Raw genomic sequence first — 22,615 nt, forward strand, 5'->3', positions numbered from 1 at the left:
GGGCTATTGGGGGGAGAGAGAGCGAGGGGGCAGTGGGATTAGTTTGGGGACGGATACAGGGCTATTGGGGGGAGCGGGGGGCAGTGGGATTAGTTTGGGGACGGATACAGGGCTATTGGGGGGAGCGGGGGGCAGTGGGATTAGTTTGGTGACGGATACAGGGCTATTGGGGGGAGAGAGAGCGAGGGGGCAGTGGGATTAGTTTGGGGACGGATACAGGGCTATTGGGGGGAGCGGGGGGCAGTGGGATTAGTTTGGGGACGGATACAGGGCTATGGCGGGGAGAGAGAGCCGGGGGGCAGTGGGATTAGTTTGGGGACGGATACAGGGCTATGGGGGGGAGAGAGCCGGGGGGGCAGTGGGAATAGTTTGGGGACGGTTATAGGGTTATTGGCAGGTTGAGAGCTGGGGGGCAGTGGGATTAGTTTGGGGACGGATACAGGGCTATGGAGTGGGGAGAGAGCGGAGGGCAGTCGGATTAGTTTGGGGATGGATACAGGGCTATGGGGGAGAGAGAGAGAGCGGGTGGCAGTGGGATTAGTTTGGGGATGGATACAGGGCTATGCGGGGGAGAGAGAGCGGGGGGGGCAGTGGGATTAGTTTGGGGACGGATACAGGGCTATGGCGGGGAGAGAGAGAGCGGGGGGGCAGTGGGATTAGTTTGGGGATGGATACAGGGCTATGGGGGGGAGAGAGCGGGGGGGCAGTGGGATTAGTTTGGGGACGGATACAGGGCTATGGGGGGGAGAGAGAGTGGGGGGGGCAGTGGGATTAGTTTGGGGACGGATACAGGGCTATGGGGGGGAGAGAGCGGGGAGGCAGTGGGATTAGTTTGGGGACGGATACAGGGCTATGGGGGGGGTGAGAGAGCGGGGGGGCAGTGGGATTAGTTTGGGGACGGATACAGGGCTATTGGGGGAGAGAGAGCGGGGAGGCAGTGGGATTAGTTTGGGGACGGATACAGGGCTATGGAGGTGGGGAGAGCCGGGGCGGGGGGGCAGTGAATTTTGTTGTTGCATTTTGAGATTGCTGGTTTCATTCTTCCGGTGCTGTTCCTGCAGGGAGTTGCCAGCTTCCTTTCTCCGTCTCCCTCAGCCCCTGCGATGCTTCCACCAGCCTCGCCCCTTCCACTTCCATTTCCCTGCGGAGATGACTGCATTAGCATAGCGCCTGCACCTTCCGCCAATTACCCCTCCACCGTCTTTCTCCCCCTCTCACACCACACCCCATCCCCAACACACCACCTCCGCACGCCCTCATCCCCTTCTCTCCCTCTCCCTCTCTGCCTCTCTCACGCACTATAGCCCCCGGCCACCGTCTCTTCCCTCCCGCCACCCCCCCCCGCAACAAACGCCCCAGGCATTTCCCATCGCCCCTTCACCCTCCCCACCCATTTCCTGACACCTCTCCCCCTCGTCCGTCACCAGGTGAGCCAGGGAGGTGGGGTTTGCGCGCTTCAGGGTGGAGGTTGGGGGAGTAATTTTCCGAATTTTGGGCAATGGGTTTGGGTCGGAGGGGCTGGGGTGGTGTGGGTGTACGCGGTTCTGCATTTGATGTGCTCCCAAGCGCTTCCCCAGACCCCACACTACGAAGACCAGGCACGGGGGTAGGGAGGATGTGGGACAGCAGAGTCGGTGGGTCGACAGATTTTCCTGGGGGAAAGCTCTGGTGGGCGAGGGTTTGTGGGGGGAGTGGGGGAGATTTACCAGGATGTTGCCCCCAGGGGCTGGGAGAGATTTACCAGGATGTTGCCTCGTGCTGGGAGAGATTTACCAGGATGTTGCCCCAGGGGCTGGGAGGGATTGACCAGGATGTCGCTAGGAGGGAGTTAACGTGGGCAAAATCAGCACATTGTGCAGACAGTCTCATTCGTTCTGTTCTTACCTGGACTGCGTACTTTCACAGCTACAAGGGAAACAGAAACATCGCCTCAGAATTACTCCAGTCTACAGCAAGTTACAGGCATCAACATCATCAAACAGAGACAGTACAGGGTGAGATACAGAGTAAGAGGGGGCAGACTGGGGAACATTGGGATAGAGAGAGAGTGGGGAGAGACTGGGGAACAGTGGGATACAGAGAGAGAGAGGGGACAGACTGGGGAACAGTGGGACAGAGAGAGAGAGAGGGGACAGACTGGGGAACAGTGGGATATAGAGAGAGAGGGGACAGACTGGGGAACAGTGGGATATAGAGAGAGAGGGGACAGACTGGGGAACAGTGCGATATAGAGAGAGAGAGGGGACAGACTGGGGAACAGTGGGATATAGAGAGAGATGGGACAGACTGGGGAACAGTGGGATATAGAGTGAGGGAACAGACTGGGGAAATGTGGGATATAGAGAGAGAGGGAACAGACTGGGGAAATGTGGGATACAGAGAGAGAGGGGACAGACTGGGGAACAGTGGGATATAGAGGGAGAGGGGACAGACTGGGGAACAGTGGGATATAGAGAGAGAGAGGGAACAGACTGGGGAACATTGAGATACAGAGAGAGAGCGGACAGACTGGGGAACAGAGGGATACACAGGGAGAGGGGACAGACTGGGGAACAGTGGGATATAGAGAGAGAGAGGGGACAGACTGGGGAACAGTGGGATATAGAGAGAGAGGGGACAGACTGGGGAACAGTGGGATATAAAGAGAGAGGGGACAGACTGGGGAACAGTGGGATATAGAGAGAGAGGGGACAGACTGGGGAACAGTGGAATATAGAGAGAGAGGGGAGAGACTGGGTTACAGTGGGATATAGAGAGAGAGGGGACAGACTGGGGAACAGTGGGATATAGAGAGAGAGGGGACAGACTGGGGAACAGTGGGATATAGAGAGAGACAGGGGACAGACTGGGGAACAGTGGGATATAGAGAGAGAGGCGACAGACTGGGGAACAGTGGGGTACAGAGAGAGAGAGGGGACAGACTGGGGAACAGTGGGATATAGAGAGAGAGGGGACAGACTGGGGAACAGCTGGATACAGAGAGAGAGGGGACAGACTGGGGAGCAGTGGGATATAGAGAGAGAGGGGACAGACTGGGGAACAGTGGGATACATAGCGAGAGGGGGGACAGACTGGGGAACAGTGGGATACATAGAGAGAGGGGACAGACTGGGGAACAGTGGGATATAGAGAGAGAGGGGACAGACTGGGGAACAGTGGGATATAGAGAGAGATGGGACAGACTGGGGAACAGTGGGATATAGAGAGAGAGAGTGGACAGACTGGGGAACAGTGGGATATAGAGAGAGAGGGGACAGACTGGGGAACAGTGGGATATAGAGAGAGGGGACAGACTGGGGAACAGTGGGATATAGAGAGAGAGGGGACAGACTGGGGAACAGTGCGATATAGAGAGAGAGAGGTGACAGACTGGGGAACAGTGGGATATAGAGAGAGAGGGGACAGACTGGGGAACAGTGGGATACAGAGAGAGAGGGGACAGACTGGGGAACAGGGGGATATAGAGAGAGAGAGGGGACAGACTGGGGAACAGTGGGATATAGAGAGAGATGGGACAGACTGGGGAACAGTGGGATATAGAGTGAGGGAACAGACTGGGGAAATGTGGGATATAGAGAGAGAGGGAACAGACTGGGGAAATGTGGGATACAGAGAGAGAGGGGACAGACTGGGGAACAGTGGGATATAGAGAGAGAGGGGACAGACTGGGGATCAGTGGGATATAGAGAGAGAGAGGGAACAGACTGGGGAACATTGAGATACAGAGAGAGAGCGGACAGACTGGGGAACAGTGGGATACACAGAGAGAGGGGACAGACTGGGGAACAGTGGGATATAGAGAGAGAGAGGGGACAGACTGGGGAACAGTGGGATATAGAGAGAGAGGGGACAGACTGGGGAACAGTGGGATATAAAGAGAGAGGGGACAGACTGGGGAACAGTGGGATATAGAGAGAGAGGGGACAGACTGGGGAACAGTGGAATATAGAGAGAGAGGGGACAGACTGGGGAACAGTGGGATATAGAGAGAGAGGGGACAGACTGGGGAACAGTGGGATATAGAGAGAGAGGGGACAGACTGGGGAACAGTAGTATATAGAGAGAGAGAGGGGACAGACTGGGGAACAGTGGGATACAGAGAGAGAGGGGACAAACTGGGGAACAGTGGGATAGAGAGAGAGAGGGGACAGACTGGGGAAAAGTGGGATATAGAGAGAGTGGGGAGAGACTGGGGAACAGTGGGATACAGAGAGAGAGAGGGGACAGACTGGGGAACAGTGGGATATAGAGAGAGAGGGGACAGACTGGGGAACAGTGGGATATAGAGAGAGGGGGGACAGACTGAGGAACAGTGGGATATAAAGAGAGAGAGGGGACAGACTGGGGAACAGTGGGATATAGAGAGAGAGGAGACAGACTGGGGAACAGTGGGATATAAAGAGAGAGAGGGGACAGACTGGGGAACAGTGGGATATAGAGAAAGAGGAGACAGACTGGGGAACAGTGGGATACAGAGAGAGAGGGGACAGACTGGGGAACAGTGGGACATAGACAGAGAGAGGGGACAGACTGGGGAACAGTGGGATATAGAGAGAGAGAGGGGACAGACTGGGGAACAGTGGGATATAGAGAGAGAGGGGACAGACTGGGGAACAGTGGGATATAGAGAGAGAGGGGACAGACTGGGGAACAGTGGGATATAGAGAGAGAGAGGGGACAGACTGGGGAACAGTGGGATATAGAGAGAGAGGGGACAGACTGGGGAACAGTGGGATATAGAGAGAGTGAGGGGACAGACTGGGGAACAGTGGGATATAGAGAGAGAGAGGGGACAGACTGGGGAACAGTTGGATATAGAGAGAGAGGGGACAGACTGGGGAACAGTGGGATATAGAGAGAGAGGGGACAGACTGGGGAACAGTGGGATATAGAGAGAGAGAGGGGACAGACTGGGGAACAGTGGGATATAGAGAGAGAGAGGGGACAGACTGGGGAACAGTGGGATATAGAGAGAGAGGGGACAGACTGGGGAACAGTAGGATACAGAGAGAGTGAGGGGACAGACTGGGGAACAGTGGGATATAGAGAGAGAGGGGACAGTCTGGGGAACAGTGGGATATAGAGAGAGAGGGGAGAGACTGGGGAACAGTGGGATATAGAGAGAGAGGGGACAGACTGGGGAACAGTGGGATATAGAGAGAGAGGGGACAGACTGCGGAACAGTGGGATATAGAGAGAGAGGGGACAGACTGGGGAACAGTGGGATATAGAGAGAGAGAGGGGACAGACTGGGGAACAGTGGGATATAGAGAGAGAGAGGGGACAGACTGGGGAACAGTGGGATATAGAGAGAGAGGGGACAGACTGGGGAACAGTGGGATACAGAGAGAGTGAGGGGACAGACTGGGGAACAGTGGGATATAGAGAGAGAGGGGACAGTCTGGGGAACAGTGGGATATAGAGAGAGAGGGGACAGACTGGGGAACAGTGGGATATAGAGAGAGTGAGGGGACAGACTGGGGAACAGTGGGATAGAGAGAGAGAGAGAGGGACAGACTGTGGAACAGTGGGATACAGAGAGAGTGAGGGGACAGTCTGGGGAACAGTGGGATACAGAGAGAGTGAGGGAACAGTCTGGGGAACAGTGGGATACAGAGAGAGTGAGGGAACAGTCTGGGGAACAGTGGGATACAGAGAGAGTGAGGGAACAGTCTGGGGAACAGTGGGATACAGAGAGAGTGAGGGGACAGACTGTGGAACAGTGGGATACAGAGAGAGTGAGGGAACAGTCTGGGGAACAGTGGGATACAGAGAGAGTGAGGGGACAGACTGGGGAACAGTGGGATATAGAGAGAGTGAGGGGACAGACTGGGGAACAGTGGGATAGAGAGAGAGAGAGAGGGACAGACTGGGGAAATGTGGGATACAGAGAGAGAGGGGACAGACTGGGGAACAGTGGGATATAGAGGGAGAGGGGACAGACTGGGGAACAGTGGGATATAGAGAGAGAGAGGGAACAGACTGGGGAACATTGAGATACAGAGAGAGAGCGGACAGACTGGGGAACAGTGGGATACACAGGGAGAGGGGACAGACTGGGGAACAGTGGGATATAGAGAGAGAGAGGGGACAGACTGGGGAACAGTGGGATATAGAGAGAGAGGGGACAGACTGGGGAACAGTGGGATATAAAGAGAGAGGGGACAGACTGGGGAACAGTGGGATATAGAGAGAGAGGGGACAGACTGGGGAACAGTGGAATATAGAGAGAGAGGGGAGAGACTGGGTTACAGTGGGATATAGAGAGAGAGGGGACAGACTGGGGAACAGTGGGATATAGAGAGAGAGGGGACAGACTGGGGAACAGTGGGATATAGAGAGAGACAGGGGACAGACTGGGGAACAGTGGGATATAGAGAGAGAGGCGACAGACTGGGGAACAGTGGGGTACAGAGAGAGAGAGGGGACAGACTGGGGAACAGTGGGATATAGAGAGAGAGGGGACAGACTGGGGAACAGTGGGATACAGAGAGAGAGGGGACAGACTGGGTAGCAGTGGGATATAGAGAGAGAGGGGACAGACTGGGGAACAGTGGGATACATAGAGAGAGGGGGGACAGACTGGGGAACAGTGGGATACATAGAGAGAGGGGACAGACTGGGGAACAGTGGGATATAGAGAGAGAGGGGACAGACTGGGGAACAGTGGGATATAGAGAGAGATGGGACAGACTGGGGAACAGTGGGATATAGAGAGAGAGAGTGGACAGACTGGGGAACAGTGGGATATAGAGAGAGAGGGGACAGACTGGGGAACAGTGGGATATAGAGAGAGGGGACAGACTGGGGAACAGTGGGATATAGAGAGAGAGGGGACAGACTGGGGAACAGTGCGATATAGAGAGAGAGAGGTGACAGACTGGGGAACAGTGGGATATAGAGAGAGAGGGGACAGACTGGGGAACAGTGGGATACAGAGAGAGAGGGGACAGACTGGGGAACAGGGGGATATAGAGAGAGAGAGGGGACAGACTGGGGAACAGTGGGATATAGAGAGAGATGGGACAGACTGGGGAACAGTGGGATATAGAGTGAGGGAACAGACTGGGGAAATGTGGGATATAGAGAGAGAGGGAACAGACTGGGGAAATGTGGGATACAGAGAGAGAGGGGACAGACTGGGGAACAGTGGGATATAGAGAGAGAGGGGACAGACTGGGGATCAGTGGGATATAGAGAGAGAGAGGGAACAGACTGGGGAACATTGAGATACAGAGAGAGAGCGGACAGACTGGGGAACAGTGGGATACACAGAGAGAGGGGACAGACTGGGGAACAGTGGGATATAGAGAGAGAGAGGGGACAGACTGGGGAACAGTGGGATATAGAGAGAGAGGGGACAGACTGGGGAACAGTGGGATATAAAGAGAGAGGGGACAGACTGGGGAACAGTGGGATATAGAGAGAGAGGGGACAGACTGGGGAACAGTGGAATATAGAGAGAGAGGGGACAGACTGGGGAACAGTGGGATATAGAGAGAGAGGGGACAGACTGGGGAACAGTAGTATATAGAGAGAGAGAGGGGACAGACTGGGGAACAGTGGGATACAGAGAGAGAGGGGACAAACTGGGGAACATTGGGATAGAGAGAGAGAGGGGACAGACTGGGGAAAAGTGGGATATAGAGAGAGTGGGGAGAGACTGGGGAACAGTGGGATACAGAGAGAGAGAGGGGACAGACTGGGGAACAGTGGGATATAGAGAGAGAGGGGACAGACTGGGGGACAGTGGGATATAGAGAGAGGGGGGACAGACTGGGGAACAGTGGGATATAAAGAGAGAGAGGGGACAGACTGGGGAACAGTGGGATATAGAGAGAGAGGAGACAGACTGGGGAACAGTGGGATATAAAGAGAGAGAGGGGACAGACTGGGGAACAGTGGGATATAGAGAAAGAGGAGACAGACTGGGGAACAGTGGGATACAGAGAGAGAGGGGACAGACTGGGGAACAGTGGGACATAGACAGAGAGAGGGGACAGACTGGGGAACAGTGGGATATAGAGAGAGAGAGGGGACAGACTGGGGAACAGTGGGATATAGAGAGAGAGGGGACAGACTGGGGAACAGTGGGATATAGAGAGAGAGAGGGGACAGACTGGGGAACAGTGGGATATAGAGAGAGAGGGGACAGACTGGGGAACAGTGGGATATAGAGAGAGTGAGGGGACAGACTGGGGAACAGTGGGATATAGAGAGAGAGGGGACAGACTGGGGGACAGTGGGATATAGAGAGAGGGGGGACAGACTGGGGAACAGTGGGATATAAAGAGAGAGAGGGGACAGACTGGGGAACAGTGGGATATAGAGAGAGAGGAGACAGACTGGGGAACAGTGGGATATAAAGAGAGAGAGGGGACAGACTGGGGAACAGTGGGATATAGAGAAAGAGGAGACAGACTGGGGAACAGTGGGATACAGAGAGAGAGGGGACAGACTGGGGAACAGTGGGACATAGACAGAGAGAGGGGACAGACTGGGGAACAGTGGGATATAGAGAGAGAGAGGGGACAGACTGGGGAACAGTGGGATATAGAGAGAGAGGGGACAGACTGGGGAACAGTGGGATATAGAGAGAGAGAGGGGACAGACTGGGGAACAGTGGGATATAGAGAGAGAGGGGACAGACTGGGGAACAGTGGGATATAGAGAGAGTGAGGGGACAGACTGGGGAACAGTGGGATATAGAGAGAGAGAGGGGACAGACTGGGGAACAGTTGGATATAGAGAGAGAGGGGACAGACTGGGGAACAGTGGGATATAGAGAGAGAGGGGACAGACTGGGGAACAGTGGGATATAGAGAGAGAGAGGGGACAGACTGGGGAACAGTGGGATATAGAGAGAGAGAGGGGACAGACTGGGGAACAGTGGGATATAGAGAGAGAGGGGACAGACTGGGGAACAGTAGGATACAGAGAGAGTGAGGGGACAGACTGGGGAACAGTGGGATATAGAGAGAGAGGGGACAGTCTGGGGAACAGTGGGATATAGAGAGAGAGGGGACAGACTGGGGAACAGTGGGATATAGAGAGAGAGGGGACAGACTGGGGAACAGTGGGATATAGAGAGAGAGGGGACAGACTGCGGAACAGTGGGATATAGAGAGAGAGGGGACAGACTGGGGAACAGTGGGATATAGAGAGAGAGAGGGGACAGACTGGGGAACAGTGGGATATAGAGAGAGAGAGGGGACAGACTGGGGAACAGTGGGATATAGAGAGAGAGGGGACAGACTGGGGAACAGTGGGATACAGAGAGAGTGAGGGGACAGACTGGGGAACAGTGGGATATAGAGAGAGAGGGGACAGTCTGGGGAATAGTGTGATATAGAGAGAGAGGGGACAGACTGGGGAACAGTGGGATATAGAGAGAGTGAGGGGACAGACTGGGGAACAGTGGGATAGAGAGAGAGAGAGAGGGACAGACTGTGGAACAGTGGGATACAGAGAGAGTGAGGGGACAGTCTGGGGAACAGTGGGATACAGAGAGAGTGAGGGAACAGTCTGGGGAACAGTGGGATACAGAGAGAGTGAGGGAACAGTCTGGGGAACAGTGGGATACAGAGAGAGTGAGGGGACAGACTGTGGAACAGTGGGATACAGAGAGAGTGAGGGAACAGTCTGGGGAACAGTGGGATACAGAGAGAGTGAGGGGACAGACTGTGGAACAGTGGGATACAGAGAGAGTGAGGGGACAGTCTGGGGAACAGTGGGATACAGAGAGAGTGAGGGAACAGTCTGGGGAACAGTGGGATACAGAGAGAGTGAGGGGACAGTCTGGGGAACAGTCGGATGGATACAGGTGGGACACTTTGTGGACCTATGCACAGCACAGAAGATTGCCAACAGATGTGGCGTTTTGCGGTGGTGCACTGTGCAGTGCTGGTGTAGTAGTGGAATCTGGGGGATCGAGCCATCGATCCCTGAAAGCTGTTTGCTGGCAAGGGTCGGTGACATTGGTGGGAAGAGTTCCCTGCTCCATATGGATGTCCCCCAGCTCCTTTTTCTCTTTGCCCTGAGAGATGGGTTTCATCCACGCAGCGACTTTGAGGGTGGCGCGAGACGAGCAGAAGTTTGACATCTTCTGAAGTTGGGGTCCCATGCGTTGAAGATGTCGGGAGACTGTGGGATGGTGGGGACACCCTTTCAAATGGGTTTCGAGGTCCAAGAGATTCCGCCCTCACCGCTCTCCGCGAATCTGGGGAGGCTGGGCTGGCAGTGTGTCGATGTGCCAGATGGTGGGCATGAATACCTCTGTAATACCGCGTCCACCATCGCCCCGCTATGCGCCGTTACTTCCCATTTCGCGGAAGGATGATTCGGGGAGAGATGCCCCTGGATTCCACGGGTGTGTGCTCCCCCTGTTTCCTGGCCCTTCCTGATTTCACAACCGGGTTCGACACTGGGAGCACCAGTGTTATACAGCGAGCGCATCACTGTTTCTCTCTGTCCCACTCACTCCATCTCTGTCTCTCCCTCTCTCTGTCTCTCACACTCTCTCTGTCTCTCTCTGTCCCTCTCTGTCTCTCTCTCTGTCTCTCTCACTCTCTGTCCCACTTGCTGTCTCTCTCTGTCTGTCTCTCGCCCTGTCTCTGACTTTCTTTCTCTCTATCTCTGTCTGTCTCTCCTTCTGTCTCTCTCCCTCTCTCTGCGTGTCTCTCTCTCTCTCTCTCTCTCGCTCTCTCACTCTGTCTCTCTCTCTGTCTCTCTCACTCCCTGTCCCACTTTCTATTTCTGTCTCACTCGCTGTCTCTCTCTGTCTGTCTCTCGCTCTGTCTCTGACTTTCTTTCTCTCTATCTCTGTCTCTGTCTCTCTCTCTCTCTCTCCCTCTCTCTCTGGCTGCCTCTCTACAATTCCCAGAGGGAACATTGCCAGGGAATGGATCCTTGAACTCAACACCTGGGACTTTTCTTTCAGCTCCCCCAGAGGGCTGGAATTTGAGGGGTGGCCACATCACGGAGGGGGCATCGATGGGGCAAGTCGGGGGGTGCCTTTATCACAGGGCTTGGGGAGGGGGGAGGCTTTCGAGATGAGGGGAGAGCTGTGCACAATTTTTAACACCAGTGTCAAGAGATTCAAGTCACCGAGCGTGAAATCAAGGAGGATACAGTGGATTTCTAGAACATAGAAGAGTTACAGCACAGCCCAGGCCCTTTGGCCCGCAATGTTCTGCCCACCTACTGACCCATGACCCAACATTTTACTATCCCCAGTGTGCCAATCCCAGCGTCGCTTGAACTCTCTGAAGCAGCGGCTCCTCTAGGAATGCCGGCAGCGCTTTTAACAGCCAAAACACTCTCCCACCCACCTATTCCTTCCACCATTCGGCTTAAAATTATACCCCCAGCCTTTCCCGTCTCCCTTTAGCCTCCAAAGGTTGGAAGGGACAAGGTCGGCGGGGTGCGGAGGGAGTCAAGGGTCTGCCTCCAGTTTGGAAGCATTTCGACTCAAGCCCCAGATGGCAGAGACCCACGAGCACCTCCAACACACCCACCCCTCAAAGCCGGCCTCGTGCCCGGCCTCCGGGAGACAGGGTACTCACCGCGTTTGCATTTGCGCCCGCACTGGTGCGGGCAACAGCGGAATCCGCTCCGGCAATCCGAATCGCAGAGGCACTTAATTGGCCAGCATCGTAGGGACTTGCGCACCGGGAGGGTCTCGCAGTAACCCAGTAGGTCATTGACGGGGCACACTGCAGACGGAGAGGGCGAAAGGAAAGAACAGGGAGGTCAGGGGGTGGTGGTCAGGGAAGGAGCGAGCGCAGGACGGTTTCGGGACGGGGTCGGCAGGATAAGAGGTGGGGAGAGAACGGGAAGGGAGTGTCCGAAACAGACCGGGATATGCAGACAGGGTGGAGAGTTGAGCACAGCATGGATGTTCAAAACGAATCTGCACAGATCAGAGATAAACCATCCCAAACAATTCCTCTGTTCCCCAGTCTGTCCCCTCTCTCTCTCTATATCCCACTGTTCCCCAGTCTGTCCCCTCTCTCTCTCTATATCCCACTGTTCCCCAGTCTGTCCCCTCTCTCTCTATATCCCACTGTTCCCCAGTCTGTCCCCTCTCTCTCTATATCCCACTGTTCCCCACTCTGTCCCCTCTCTCTCTGTATCCTACTCTTCCGCAGTCTGTCCCCTCTCTCTCTCTATATCCCACTGTTCCCCAGTCTGTCCCCTCTCTCTCTATATCCCACTGTTCCCCAGTCTGTCCCCTCTCTCTCTCTATATCCCACTGTTCCCCAGTCTGTCCCCTCTCTCTCTATATCCCACTGTTCCCCAGTCTGTCCCCTCTCTCTCTCTATATCCCACTGTTCCCCACTCTGTCCCCTCTCTCTCTATATCCCACTGTTCCCCAGTCTGTCCCCTCTCTCTCTCTATATCCCACTGTTCCCCAGTCTGTCCCCTCTCTCTCTGTATCCTACTCTTCCCCAGTCTGTCCCATCTCTCTCTCTATATCCCACTGTTCCCCAGTCTGTCCCCTCTCTCTCTATATCCCACTGTTCCCCAGTCTGTCCCCTCTCTCTCTCTATATCCCACTGTTCCCCAGTCTGTCCCCTCTCTCTCTGTAACCCACTGTTCCCCAGTCTGTCCCCTCTCTCTCTCTATCCCACTGTTCCCCAGTCTGTCCCCTCTCTCTCTATATCCCACTGTTCCGCAGTCTGACCCCTCTCTCTCTCTATATCCCACTGTTCCCCAGTCTGTCCCCTCTCTCTCTCTATATCACACTGTTCCCCAGTCTGTCCCCTCTCTCTCTATATCCCACTGTTCCCCAGTCTGTCCCCTCTCTCTCTCTATATACTACTGTTCCCCAGTCTGTCCCCTCTCTCTCTATATCCCACTGTTCCCCAGTCTGTCCCCTCTCTCTCTATATCCCACTGTTCCCAAGTCTGTCCCCTCTCTCTCTATATCCCACTGTTCCCCAGTCTGTCCCCTCTCTCTCTATATCCCACTGTTCCGCAGTCTGACCCCTCTCTCTCTCTATATCCCACTGTTCCCCAGTCTGTCCCCCCTCTCTCTCTATATCACACTGTTCCCCAGTCTGTCCCCTCTCTCTCTGATTTCCACCGTTCCCCAGTCTGTCCCCTCTCTCTCTATATCCCCCTGTTCCCCAGTCTGTCCCCTCTCTCTCTCTCTATCCCACTGTTCCCCAGTCTGTCCCCTCTCTCTCTCTATATCCCACTGTTCCCCAGTCTGTCCCCTCTCTCTCTCTATATCCCACTGTTCCCCAGTCTGTCCCCTCTCTCTCTGTATCCCACTGTTCCCCAGTCTGTTCCCTCTCTCTCTCTGTATCCCACTGTTCCCCAGTCTGTCCCCTCTCTCTCTCTATATCCCACTGTTCCCCAGTCTGTCCCCTCTCTCTCTACATCCCACTGTTCCCCAGTCTGTCCCCTCTCTCTCTATATCCCACTGTTCCCCAGTCTGTCCGCTCTCTCTCTATATCCCACTGTTCCCCAGTCTGTCCCCTCTCTCTCTGTATCCCACTGTTCCCCAGTCTGTCCCCTCTCTCTCTCTATATCCCACTGTTCCCCAGTCTGCCCCCTCTCTCTCTATATCCCCCTGTTCCCCAGGCTGTCCCCTCTCTCTCTGTGTCCCACTGTTCCCCAGTCTGTCCCCTCTCTCTCTCTGTATCCCCCTGTTCCCCAGTCTGTCCGCTCTCTCTCTATATCCCACTGTTCCCCAGTCTGTCCCCTCTCTCTCTGTATCCCACTGTTCCCCAGTCTGTCCCCTCTCTCTCTCTATATCCCACTGTTCCCCAGTCTGCCCCCTCTCTCTCTATATCCCCCTGTTCCCCAGGCTGTCCCCTCTCTCTCTGTGTCCCACTGTTCCCCAGTCTGTCCCCTCTCTCTCTCTCTGTATCCCCCTGTTCCCCAGTCTGTCCCCTCTCTCTCTCTATATCCCACTGTTCCCCAGTCTGTTCCCTCTCTCTCTATATCCCCCTGTTCCCCAGTCTGTCCCCTCTCTCTCTGTATCCCACTGTTCTCCAGTCTGACCCCGCTCTCTCTCTGTATCCCCCTGTTCCCCAGTCTGTCCCCTCTCTCTCTCTATATCCCACTGTTCCCCAGTCTGTCCCCTCTCTCTCTATATCCCACTGTTCCCCAGTCTGTCCCCTCTCTCTCTATATCCCACTGTTCCCCACTCTGTCCCCTCTCTCTCTGTATCCTACTCTTCCCCAGTCTGTCCCCTCTCTCTCTCTATATCCCACTGTTCCCCAGTCTGTCCCCTCTCTCTCTATATCCCACTGTTCCCCAGTCTGTCCCCTCTCTCTCTCTATATCCCACTGTTCCCCAGTCTGCCCCCTCTCTCTCTATATCCCACTGTTCCGCAGTCTGTCCCCTCTCTCTCTCTATATCCCACTGTTCCCCAGTCTGTCCCCTCTCTCTCTGTATCCTACTCTTCCCCAGTCTGTCCCCTCTCTCTCTCTATATCCCACTGTTCCCCAGTCTGTCCCCTCTCTCTCTATATCCCACTGTTCCCCAGTCTGTCCCCTCTCTCTCTCTATATCCCACTGTTCCCCAGTCTGCCCCCTCTCTCTCTGTAACCCACTGTTCCCCAGTCTGTCCCCTCTCTCTCTCTATCCCACTGTTCCCCAGTCTGTCCCCTCTCTCTCTATATCCCACTGTTCCGCAGTCTGACCCCTCTCTCTCTCTATATCCCACTGTTCCCCAGTCTGTCCCCTCTCTCTCTCTATATCACACTGTTCCCCAGTCTGTCCCCTCTCTCTCTATATCCCACTGTTCCCCAGTCTGTCCCCTCTCTCTCTCTATATCCCACTGTTCCCCAGTCTGTCCCCTCTCTCTCTATATCCCACTGTTCCCCAGTCTGTCCCCTCTCTCTCTATATCCCACTGTTCCCAAGTCTGTCCCCTCTCTCTCTATATCCCACTGTTCCCCAGTCTGTCCCCTCTCTCTCTATATCCCACTGTTCCGCAGTCTGACCCCTCTCTCTCTCTATATCCCACTGTTCCCCAGTCTGTCCCCCCTCTCTCTCTATATCACACTGTTCCCCAGTCTGTCCCCTCTCTCTCTGATTTCCACCGTTCCCCAGTCTGTCCCCTCTCTCTCTATATCCCCCTGTTCCCCAGTCTGTCCCCTCTCTCTCTATCCCGCTGTTCCCCAGTCTGTCCGCTCTCTCACTCTATATCCCACTGTTCCCCAGTCTGTCCGCTCTCTCTCTATATCCCACTGTTCCCCAGTCTGTCCCCTCTCTCTCTGTATCCCACTGTTCCCCAGTCTGTCCCCTCTCTCTCTCTATATCCCACTGTTCCCCAGTCTGCCCCCTCTCTCTCTATATCCCCCTGTTCCCCAGGCTGTCCCCTCTCTCTCTGTGTCCCACTGTTCCCCAGTCTGTCCCCTCTCTCTCTCTGTATCCCCCTGTTCCCCAGTCTGTCCGCTCTCTCTCTATATCCCACTGTTCCCCAGTCTGTCCCCTCTCTCTCTGTATCCCACTGTTCCCCAGTCTGTCCCCTCTCTCTCTCTATATCCCACTGTTCCCCAGTCTGCCCCCTCTCTCTCTATATCCCCCTGTTCCCCAGGCTGTCCCCTCTCTCTCTGTGTCCCACTGTTCCCCAGTCTGTCCCCTCTCTCTCTCTATATCCCACTGTTCCCCAGTCTGTTCCCTCTCTCTCTATATCCCCCTGTTCCCCAGTCTGTCCCCTCTCTCTCTGTATCCCACTGTTCTCCAGTCTGACCCCGCTCTCTCTCTGTATCCCCCTGTTCCCCAGTCTGTCCCCTCTCTCTCTCTATCCCACTGTTCCCCTGTCTGTCCCCTCTCTCTCTATCTCCAACTGTCCCACAGTCTGTCCCCTCTCTCTCTATATATCCCACTGTTCCCCAGTCTGTCCCCTCTCTCTCTATATCCCACGGTTCCCCAGTCTGACACCTCTCTCTCTATATCCCACTGTTCCCCAGTCTGTCCCCTCTGTCTCTCTCTATCCCACTGTCCCCCAGTCTGTCCCCTCTCACTCTAAAACCGACTGTTCCCCAGTCTGTACCCTCTCTCTCTATATCCCACGGTTCCCCAGTCTGTCCCCTCTCTGTCTCTATATCCCACTGTTCCCCAGTCTGTCCCCTCTCTCTCTCTGTATCCCACTGTTCCCCAGTCTGTCCACTCTCTCGAGATATATCCCACTGATCCCCAGTCTGTCCCCTCTCTCTCTATATCCCACTGTTCCACAGTCTGTGCCCTCTCTCTCTCTATATCCCACTGTTCCCCAGTCTGTCCCCTCTCTCTCTCTATAACCTACTGTTCCCCAGTCTGTCCCCTCTCACTCTATATCCCACTGTTCCCCAGTCTGTCCCCTCTCTCTCTGTATCCCACTGTTCCCCTGTCTGTCCCCTCTCACTCTATATCCCACTGTTCCCCAGTCTGTCCCCTCTCTCTCTCTATATCCCACTGTTCCCCAGTCTGTCCCCTCTCTCTCTATATCCCACTGTTCCCCAGTCTGTCCCCCCTCTCTCTCTATATCCCACTGTTCCCCAGTCTGTCAACTCTCTCTCTCTCTATATCCCACTGTTCCCCAGTTTGTTCCGTCTCTCTCTGTATCCCACTGTTCCCCAGTCTGTCAACTCTCTCTCTCTCTATATCCCACTGTTCCCCAGTCTGTCCCCTCTCTCTCTCTGTATTCCACTGTTCCACAGTCTGAAACCTCTCGGTCTCTATATTCCACTGTTGCCCAGCCTGTCCCCTCCCTCTCTATATCCGACTGTTCCCCAGTCTGACCCCACTCACTCTATATCCCACTGTTCCCCAGTCTGGCCCCTCTCTCTCTATATCCCACTGTTCCTCAGTCTGACCCCTCTTGCACGATATCCAACTGTTCCCCAGTCTGTCCCCTCTCTCTCTATCCCACTGTTCCCCAGTCTGTCCCCTCTCTCTCTCTGTATCCCACTGTTCCACAGTCTGAAACCTCTCGGTCTCTATATTCCACTGTTGCCCAGCCTGTCCCCTCCCTCTCTATATCCGTCTGTTCCCCAGTCTGACCCCTCTCACTCTATATCCCACTGTTCCCCAGTCTGTCCCCTCTCTCTCTATATCTCACTGTTCCTCAGTCTGACCCCTCTTGCACGATATCCAACTGTTCCCCAGTCTGTCCCCTCTCTCTCTCTATCCCACTGTTCCCCAGTCTGTCCCCTCTCTCTCTATATCCCACTGTTCCCCAGTCTGTCCCCTCTCTCTCTCTATATCCCACTGTTCCCCAGTCTGTCCCCTCTCTCTCTGTATCCCACTATTCCCCAGTCTGTCCCCTCTCTCTCTCTATATCCCACTGTTCCCCAGTCTTTCCCCTCTCTCTCTCTATGTCCCACTGTAACCCAGTCTCTCCCCTCTCCCTATATCCCACTGTTCCCCAGTCTGTCCCCACTATCTCTATATCCCACTGTTGCCCAGTCTGTCCCCTCTCTCTCTATATCCCACTCTTCCCCAGTCTGTCCCCTCTCTCTCTCTATATCCCACTGTTCCCCAGTCTTTCCCCTCTCTCTCTATATCCCACCGTTCCCCAGTCTGTCCCCTCTCTCTCTCTATATCCCACTGTTCCCCAGTCTGTCCCCTCTCTATCTCTATATCCCACTGTTCCCCAGTCTGTCCCCTCTCTCTCTCTGTATCCCACTGCTCCCCAGTCTGTCCCCTCTCTCTCTATATCCCACTGTTCCCCAGTATGTCCCCTCTCTCTCTATATCCCACTGTTCCCCAGTCTGTCCCCTCTCTCTCTGTATCCCACTGTTCCCCAGTCTGTCCCCTCTCTCTCTCTATATCCCACTGTTCCCCAGTCTTTCCCCTCTCTCTCTCTATGTCCCACTGTAACCCAGTCTCTCCCCTCTCTCTCTGTATCCCACTGTTCCCCAGTCTGTCCCCTCTCTCTCTATATCCCACTGTTCCCCAGTCTGTCCCCTCTCTCTCTATATATCCCACTGTTCCCCAGTCTGTCCCCTCTCTCTCTATATCCCACTGTTCCCCAGCCTGTCCCCTCTCTCTCTCTATATCCCACTGTTCCCCAGTCTGTCCCCTTTCTCTCTATATCCCACTGTTCCCCAGTCTGTCCCCTCTCTCTCTCTGTATCCCACTGTTCCCACAGTCTGTCCCCTCTCTCTCTATATATCCCACTGTTCCCCAGTCTGTCCCCTCTCTGTTCATAAATCCCACGTTTCCCCAGTCTGTCCCCTCTCTCTCTCTATATCCCACTGTTCCACAGTTGTACCCTCTCTCTCTATATCCCTCTATTCCCCAGTCTGTCCTCTCTCTCTAAATATCCCACTGTTCCCTAGTCTGTCCCCTCTCTCTCTATATCCCACTGTTCCCCAGTCTGTCCCCTCTCTCTCTCTTTTTCCGACTGTTCCACAGTCTGTCCCCTCTCTCTCTATATCCCACTGTTCCCCAGTCTGTTCCCTCTCTCTATATATACCACTGTTCCCCAGTCTGTCCCCTCTCTCTCTCTATATCCCACTGTTCCACAGTTGTACCCTCTCTCTCTATATCCCACTATTCCCCAGTCTGTCCTCTCTCTCTAAATATCCCACTGTTCCCTAGTCTGTCCCCTCTCTCTCTATATCCCACTGTTCCCCAGTCTGTCCCCTCTCTCTCTCTATATCCGACTGTTCCCCAGTCTGTCCCCTCTCACTCTAAAACCCACTGTTCCCCAGTCTGTTCCCTCTCTCTATATATCCCACAGTTCCCCAGTCTGTCCCCTCTCTGTCTATATCCCACTGTTCCCCAGTCTGTCCCCTCTGTCTCTATATATATCCCACTGATCCCCAGTCTGTCCCCGCTCTCTCTATATCCCACTGTTACCCAGTCTGTCCCCTCTGTCTCTATATATATCCCACTGATCCCCAGTCTGTCCCCGCTCTCTCTATATCCCACTGTTCCCCAGTCTGTCCCCTCTCTCTCTCTATATCCCACTGTTCCCCAGTCTGTCCCCTCTCTCTCTCTATAACCCACTGTTCCCCAGTCTGTCCCCTCTCTCTCTCTATAACCCACTGTTCCCCAGTCTGTCCCCTCTCACTCTATATCCCACTGTTCCCCAGTCTGTCCCCTCTCTCTCTGTATCCCACTGTTCCCCAGTCTGTCCCCTCTCACTCTATATCCCACTGTTCCCCATTCTGTCCCCTCTCTCTCTGGATCCCACTGTTCCCCAGTCTGTCCTCTCTCTCTAAATATCCCACTGTTCTCTAGTCTGTCCCCTCTATCTCTATATCCCACTGTTCCACAGTCTGTCCCCTCTGTCTCTCTAACCCACTGTTCCCCAGTCTGTCCCCTCTCTCTCTGTATCCCACTGTTCCCCAGTCTGTCCCCTCTCTCTCTCTATATCCCACGGTTCCCCAGTCTGACCCCTCTCTCTCTATATCCCACTGTTCCCCAGTCTGTCCCCTCTCTCTCTCTCTATCCCACTGTTCCCAGGTCTGCCCCCTCTCTCTCTCGATATCCCACTGTTCCCCAGTCTGTACCCTCTCACTCTATATCCCACTGTTCCCCAGCCTGTCCCCTCTCTCTCTATATCCCACGATTCCCCAGTCTGTCCCCTCTGTCTCTGTATCCCACTGTTCCTCAGTCTGTCCCCTCTGTCTCTGTATCCCACTGTTCCTCAGTCTGTCCCCTCTCTCTCTATATCTCACAGTTCCCCAGTATGTCCCCTGTCTCTCTCTATATCCCACTGTTTTCCAGTCTGTCCCCTCTCTCTCTCTCTGTATCCCACTGTTCCCCAGTCTGTCCCCTCTCTCTCTCTATATCCCACTGTTCCCCAGTCTGTCCCCTATCAGTCTATATCCCACTGTTCCCCAGTCTGTCCCCTCTCACTCTATATCCCACTGTTCCCCAGTCTGTCCCCTCTCTCTCTATATCCCACTGTTCCGCAGTCTGTCCCCTCTCTCTCTCTATATCCCACTGTTCCCCAGTCTGTCCCCTCTCAGTCTATATCCCACTGTTCGCCAGTCTGTCCCCTCTCTCTCTATATCCCACTGTTCCCCAGTCTGTCCCCTCTCTCTCTCTCTGTATCCCACTGTTCCCCAGTCTGTCAACTCTCTCTCTGTATCCCACTGTTCCCAGTCTGTCCCCTCTCTCTCTATATCCCACTGTTCCCAGTCTGTCCCCTCTCTCTCTCTATCCCAATGTTCCCCAGTCTGTCCCCTCTCAGTCTATATCCCACTGTTCCCCAGTCTGTCCCCTCTCTCGCTGTATCCCACTGTTCCCCAGTCTGTTCCGTCTCTCTCTCTGTATCCCACTGTTCCACAGTCTGTAACCTCTCTCTCTATATATCCCACTGTTGCTGAGTTTGTCCCCTCTCCCATCTATATCCCACTGTTCCCCAGTCTGTCCCCTCTCTCTCTGTATCCAATTGTTCCCCAGTCTGTCGTCTCTCTCTCTATATCCCACTGTTCCCCAGTCTGTCCCCTCTCTCTCTCTATCCCAATGTTCCCCAGTCTGTCCCCTCTCAGTCTATATCCCACTGTTCCCCAGTCTGTCCCCTCTCTCGCTGTATCCCACTGTTCCCCAGTCTGTTCCGTCTCTCTCTCTGTATCCCACTGTTCCACAGTCTGTAACCTCTCTCTCTATATATCCCACTGTTGCTGAGTTTGTCCCCTCTCCCATCTATATCCCACTGTTCCCCAGTCTGTCCCCTCTCTCTCTGTATCCAATTGTTCCCCAGTCTTTCGCCTCTCTCTCTATATCCCACTGTTCCCGAGTCTGTCCCCTCTCTCTCCTTAAATCCCACTGTTCCCCAGTCTGTCCAGTCTCTCTCTATATCCCACTGTTCCCCAGTCTGTCTCCTCTCTCTCTCTATATCCAACTGTTCCCCAGTCTGTCCCCTCTCTCTCTCTATCCCACTGTTCCCCAGTCTGTCCCCTCTCTCTCTATATCCCACTGTTCCCCAGTCTGTCCCCTCTCTCTCTCTATCCCACTGTTCCCCAGTCTGTCCCCTCTCTCTCTATATCCCACTGTTCCCCAGTCTGTCCCCTCTCCCTCTATCCCACTGTTCCCCAGTCTGTCCCCACTATCTCTATATCCCACTGTTCCCCAGTCTGTCCCCTCTCTCTCTATATCCCACTGTTCCCCAGTCTGTCCACTCTCTCTATATCCCACAGTTCCCCAGTCTGTCTCCTCTCTCTCTCTATATCCCACTGTTCCCCAGTCGGTCCCCTCTCTCTCTATATCCCACTGTTCCCCAGTCTGTCCCCTCTCTCTCTGTATCCCACTGTTCCCCAGTCTGTCCCCTCTCTCTCTTTATATCCCACTGTTCCCCAGTCTGTCCCCTCTCTCTCTATATCCCACTGTTCCCCAGTCTGTCCCCTCTCTCTCTATATCCCACTGTTCCCCAGTCTGTCCCCTCTCTCTCTATATCCCACTGTTCCCCAGTCTGTCCCCTCTCTCTCTCTATATCCCACTGTTCCCCAGTCTGTCCCCTCTCTCTCTATATCCCACTGTTCCCCAGTCTGTCCCCTCTCTCTCTATATTTCACTGTTCCCCAGTCTGTCCCCTCTCTCTATATCCCACTGTTCCCCAGTCTGTCCCCTCTCGCTCTATATCCCACTGTTCCCCAGTCTGTCCCCTCTCTCTCTATATTTCACTGTTCCCCAGTCTGTCCCCTCTCTCTCTATATCCCACTGTTCCCCAGTCTGTCCCCTCTCTCTCTATATTTCACTGTTCCCCAGTCTGTCCCCTCTCTCTCTATATCCCACTGTTCCCCAGTCTGTCCCCTCTCTCTCTCTATATCCCACTGTTCCCCAGTCTGTCCCCTCTCTCTCTGTATCCCACTGTTCCCCAGTCTTTCGTCTCTCTCTCTCTATCCCACTGTTCCCCAGTCTGTCCCCTCTCTCTCTGTATCCCACTGTTCCCCAGTCTGTCCCCTCTCTCTCTCTATCCCACTGTTCCCCAGTCTGTCCCCTCTCTCTCTATATCCCACTGTTCCCCAGTCTGTCCCCTCTCTCTCTGTTTCCCACTGTTCCCCAGTCTTTCCTCTCTCTCTCTATATCCCACTGTTCCCCAGTCTGTCCGCTCTCTCTCTCTATATCCCACTGTTCCCCAGTCTGTCCCCTCTCTCTCTATATCCCACTGTTCCCCAGTCTGTCCCCTCTCTCTCTATATCTCACTGTTCCCCAGTCTGTCCCCTCTCTCTCTCTATCCCACTGTTCCCCAGTCTGTCCCCTCTCTCTCTATATCCCACTGTTCCCCAGTCTGTCCCCTCTCTCTCTCTATATCCCACTGTTCCCCAGTCTGTCCCCTCTCCCTCTCTATCCCACTGTTCCCCAGTCTGTCCCCTCTCTCTCTCTCTTTCCCACTGTTCCCCAGTCTGTCCCCTCTCTCTCTGTATCCCACTGTTCCCCAGTCTGTCCCCTCTCTCTCTATATCCCACTGTTCCCCAGTCTGTCCCCTCTCTCTCTATATCCCACTGTTCCCCAGTCTGTCCCCTCTCTCTCTCTATATCCCACTGTTCCCCAGTCTGTCCCCTCTCTCTCTGTATCCCACTCTTCCCCAGTCTGTCCCCTCTCTCTCTGTATCCCACTGTTCCCCAGTCTGTCCCCTCTCTCTCTATATCCCACTGTTCCCCAGTCTGTCCTCTCTCTCTCTGTATCCCACTGTTCCCCAGTCTGTCCCCTCTCCCTCC

The 22,615-nt window shown here is 54.6% G+C and overlaps 1 protein-coding gene across 1 annotated transcript in view; it reads right to left on the minus strand.

Moving 5' to 3' along the window:
* Positions 1 to 748: 748 nt before the first annotated feature.
* LOC132207554 (whey acidic protein-like) overlaps positions 749 to 22,615 on the minus strand; it is a 22,598-nt gene continuing 731 nt past the window's right edge. Inside the window, exons 2-4 of the mRNA XM_059643506.1 lie at positions 11,565 to 11,714; positions 1,885 to 1,905; positions 749 to 1,141 (exon numbers count right to left, since the gene is read on the minus strand). Of these exons, the coding sequence (XP_059499489.1) occupies positions 1,092 to 1,141; positions 1,885 to 1,905; positions 11,565 to 11,714 (221 nt within the window). The 3' untranslated portion in view covers positions 749 to 1,091. The remainder of the gene's footprint in view (positions 1,142 to 1,884; positions 1,906 to 11,564; positions 11,715 to 22,615) is intronic.

The sequence above is a fragment of the Stegostoma tigrinum genome (assembly GCF_030684315.1).
Source record: "Stegostoma tigrinum isolate sSteTig4 chromosome 44 unlocalized genomic scaffold, sSteTig4.hap1 SUPER_44_unloc_1, whole genome shotgun sequence".
In the NCBI taxonomy this organism is placed as follows: domain Eukaryota; kingdom Metazoa; phylum Chordata; class Chondrichthyes; order Orectolobiformes; family Stegostomatidae; genus Stegostoma; species Stegostoma tigrinum.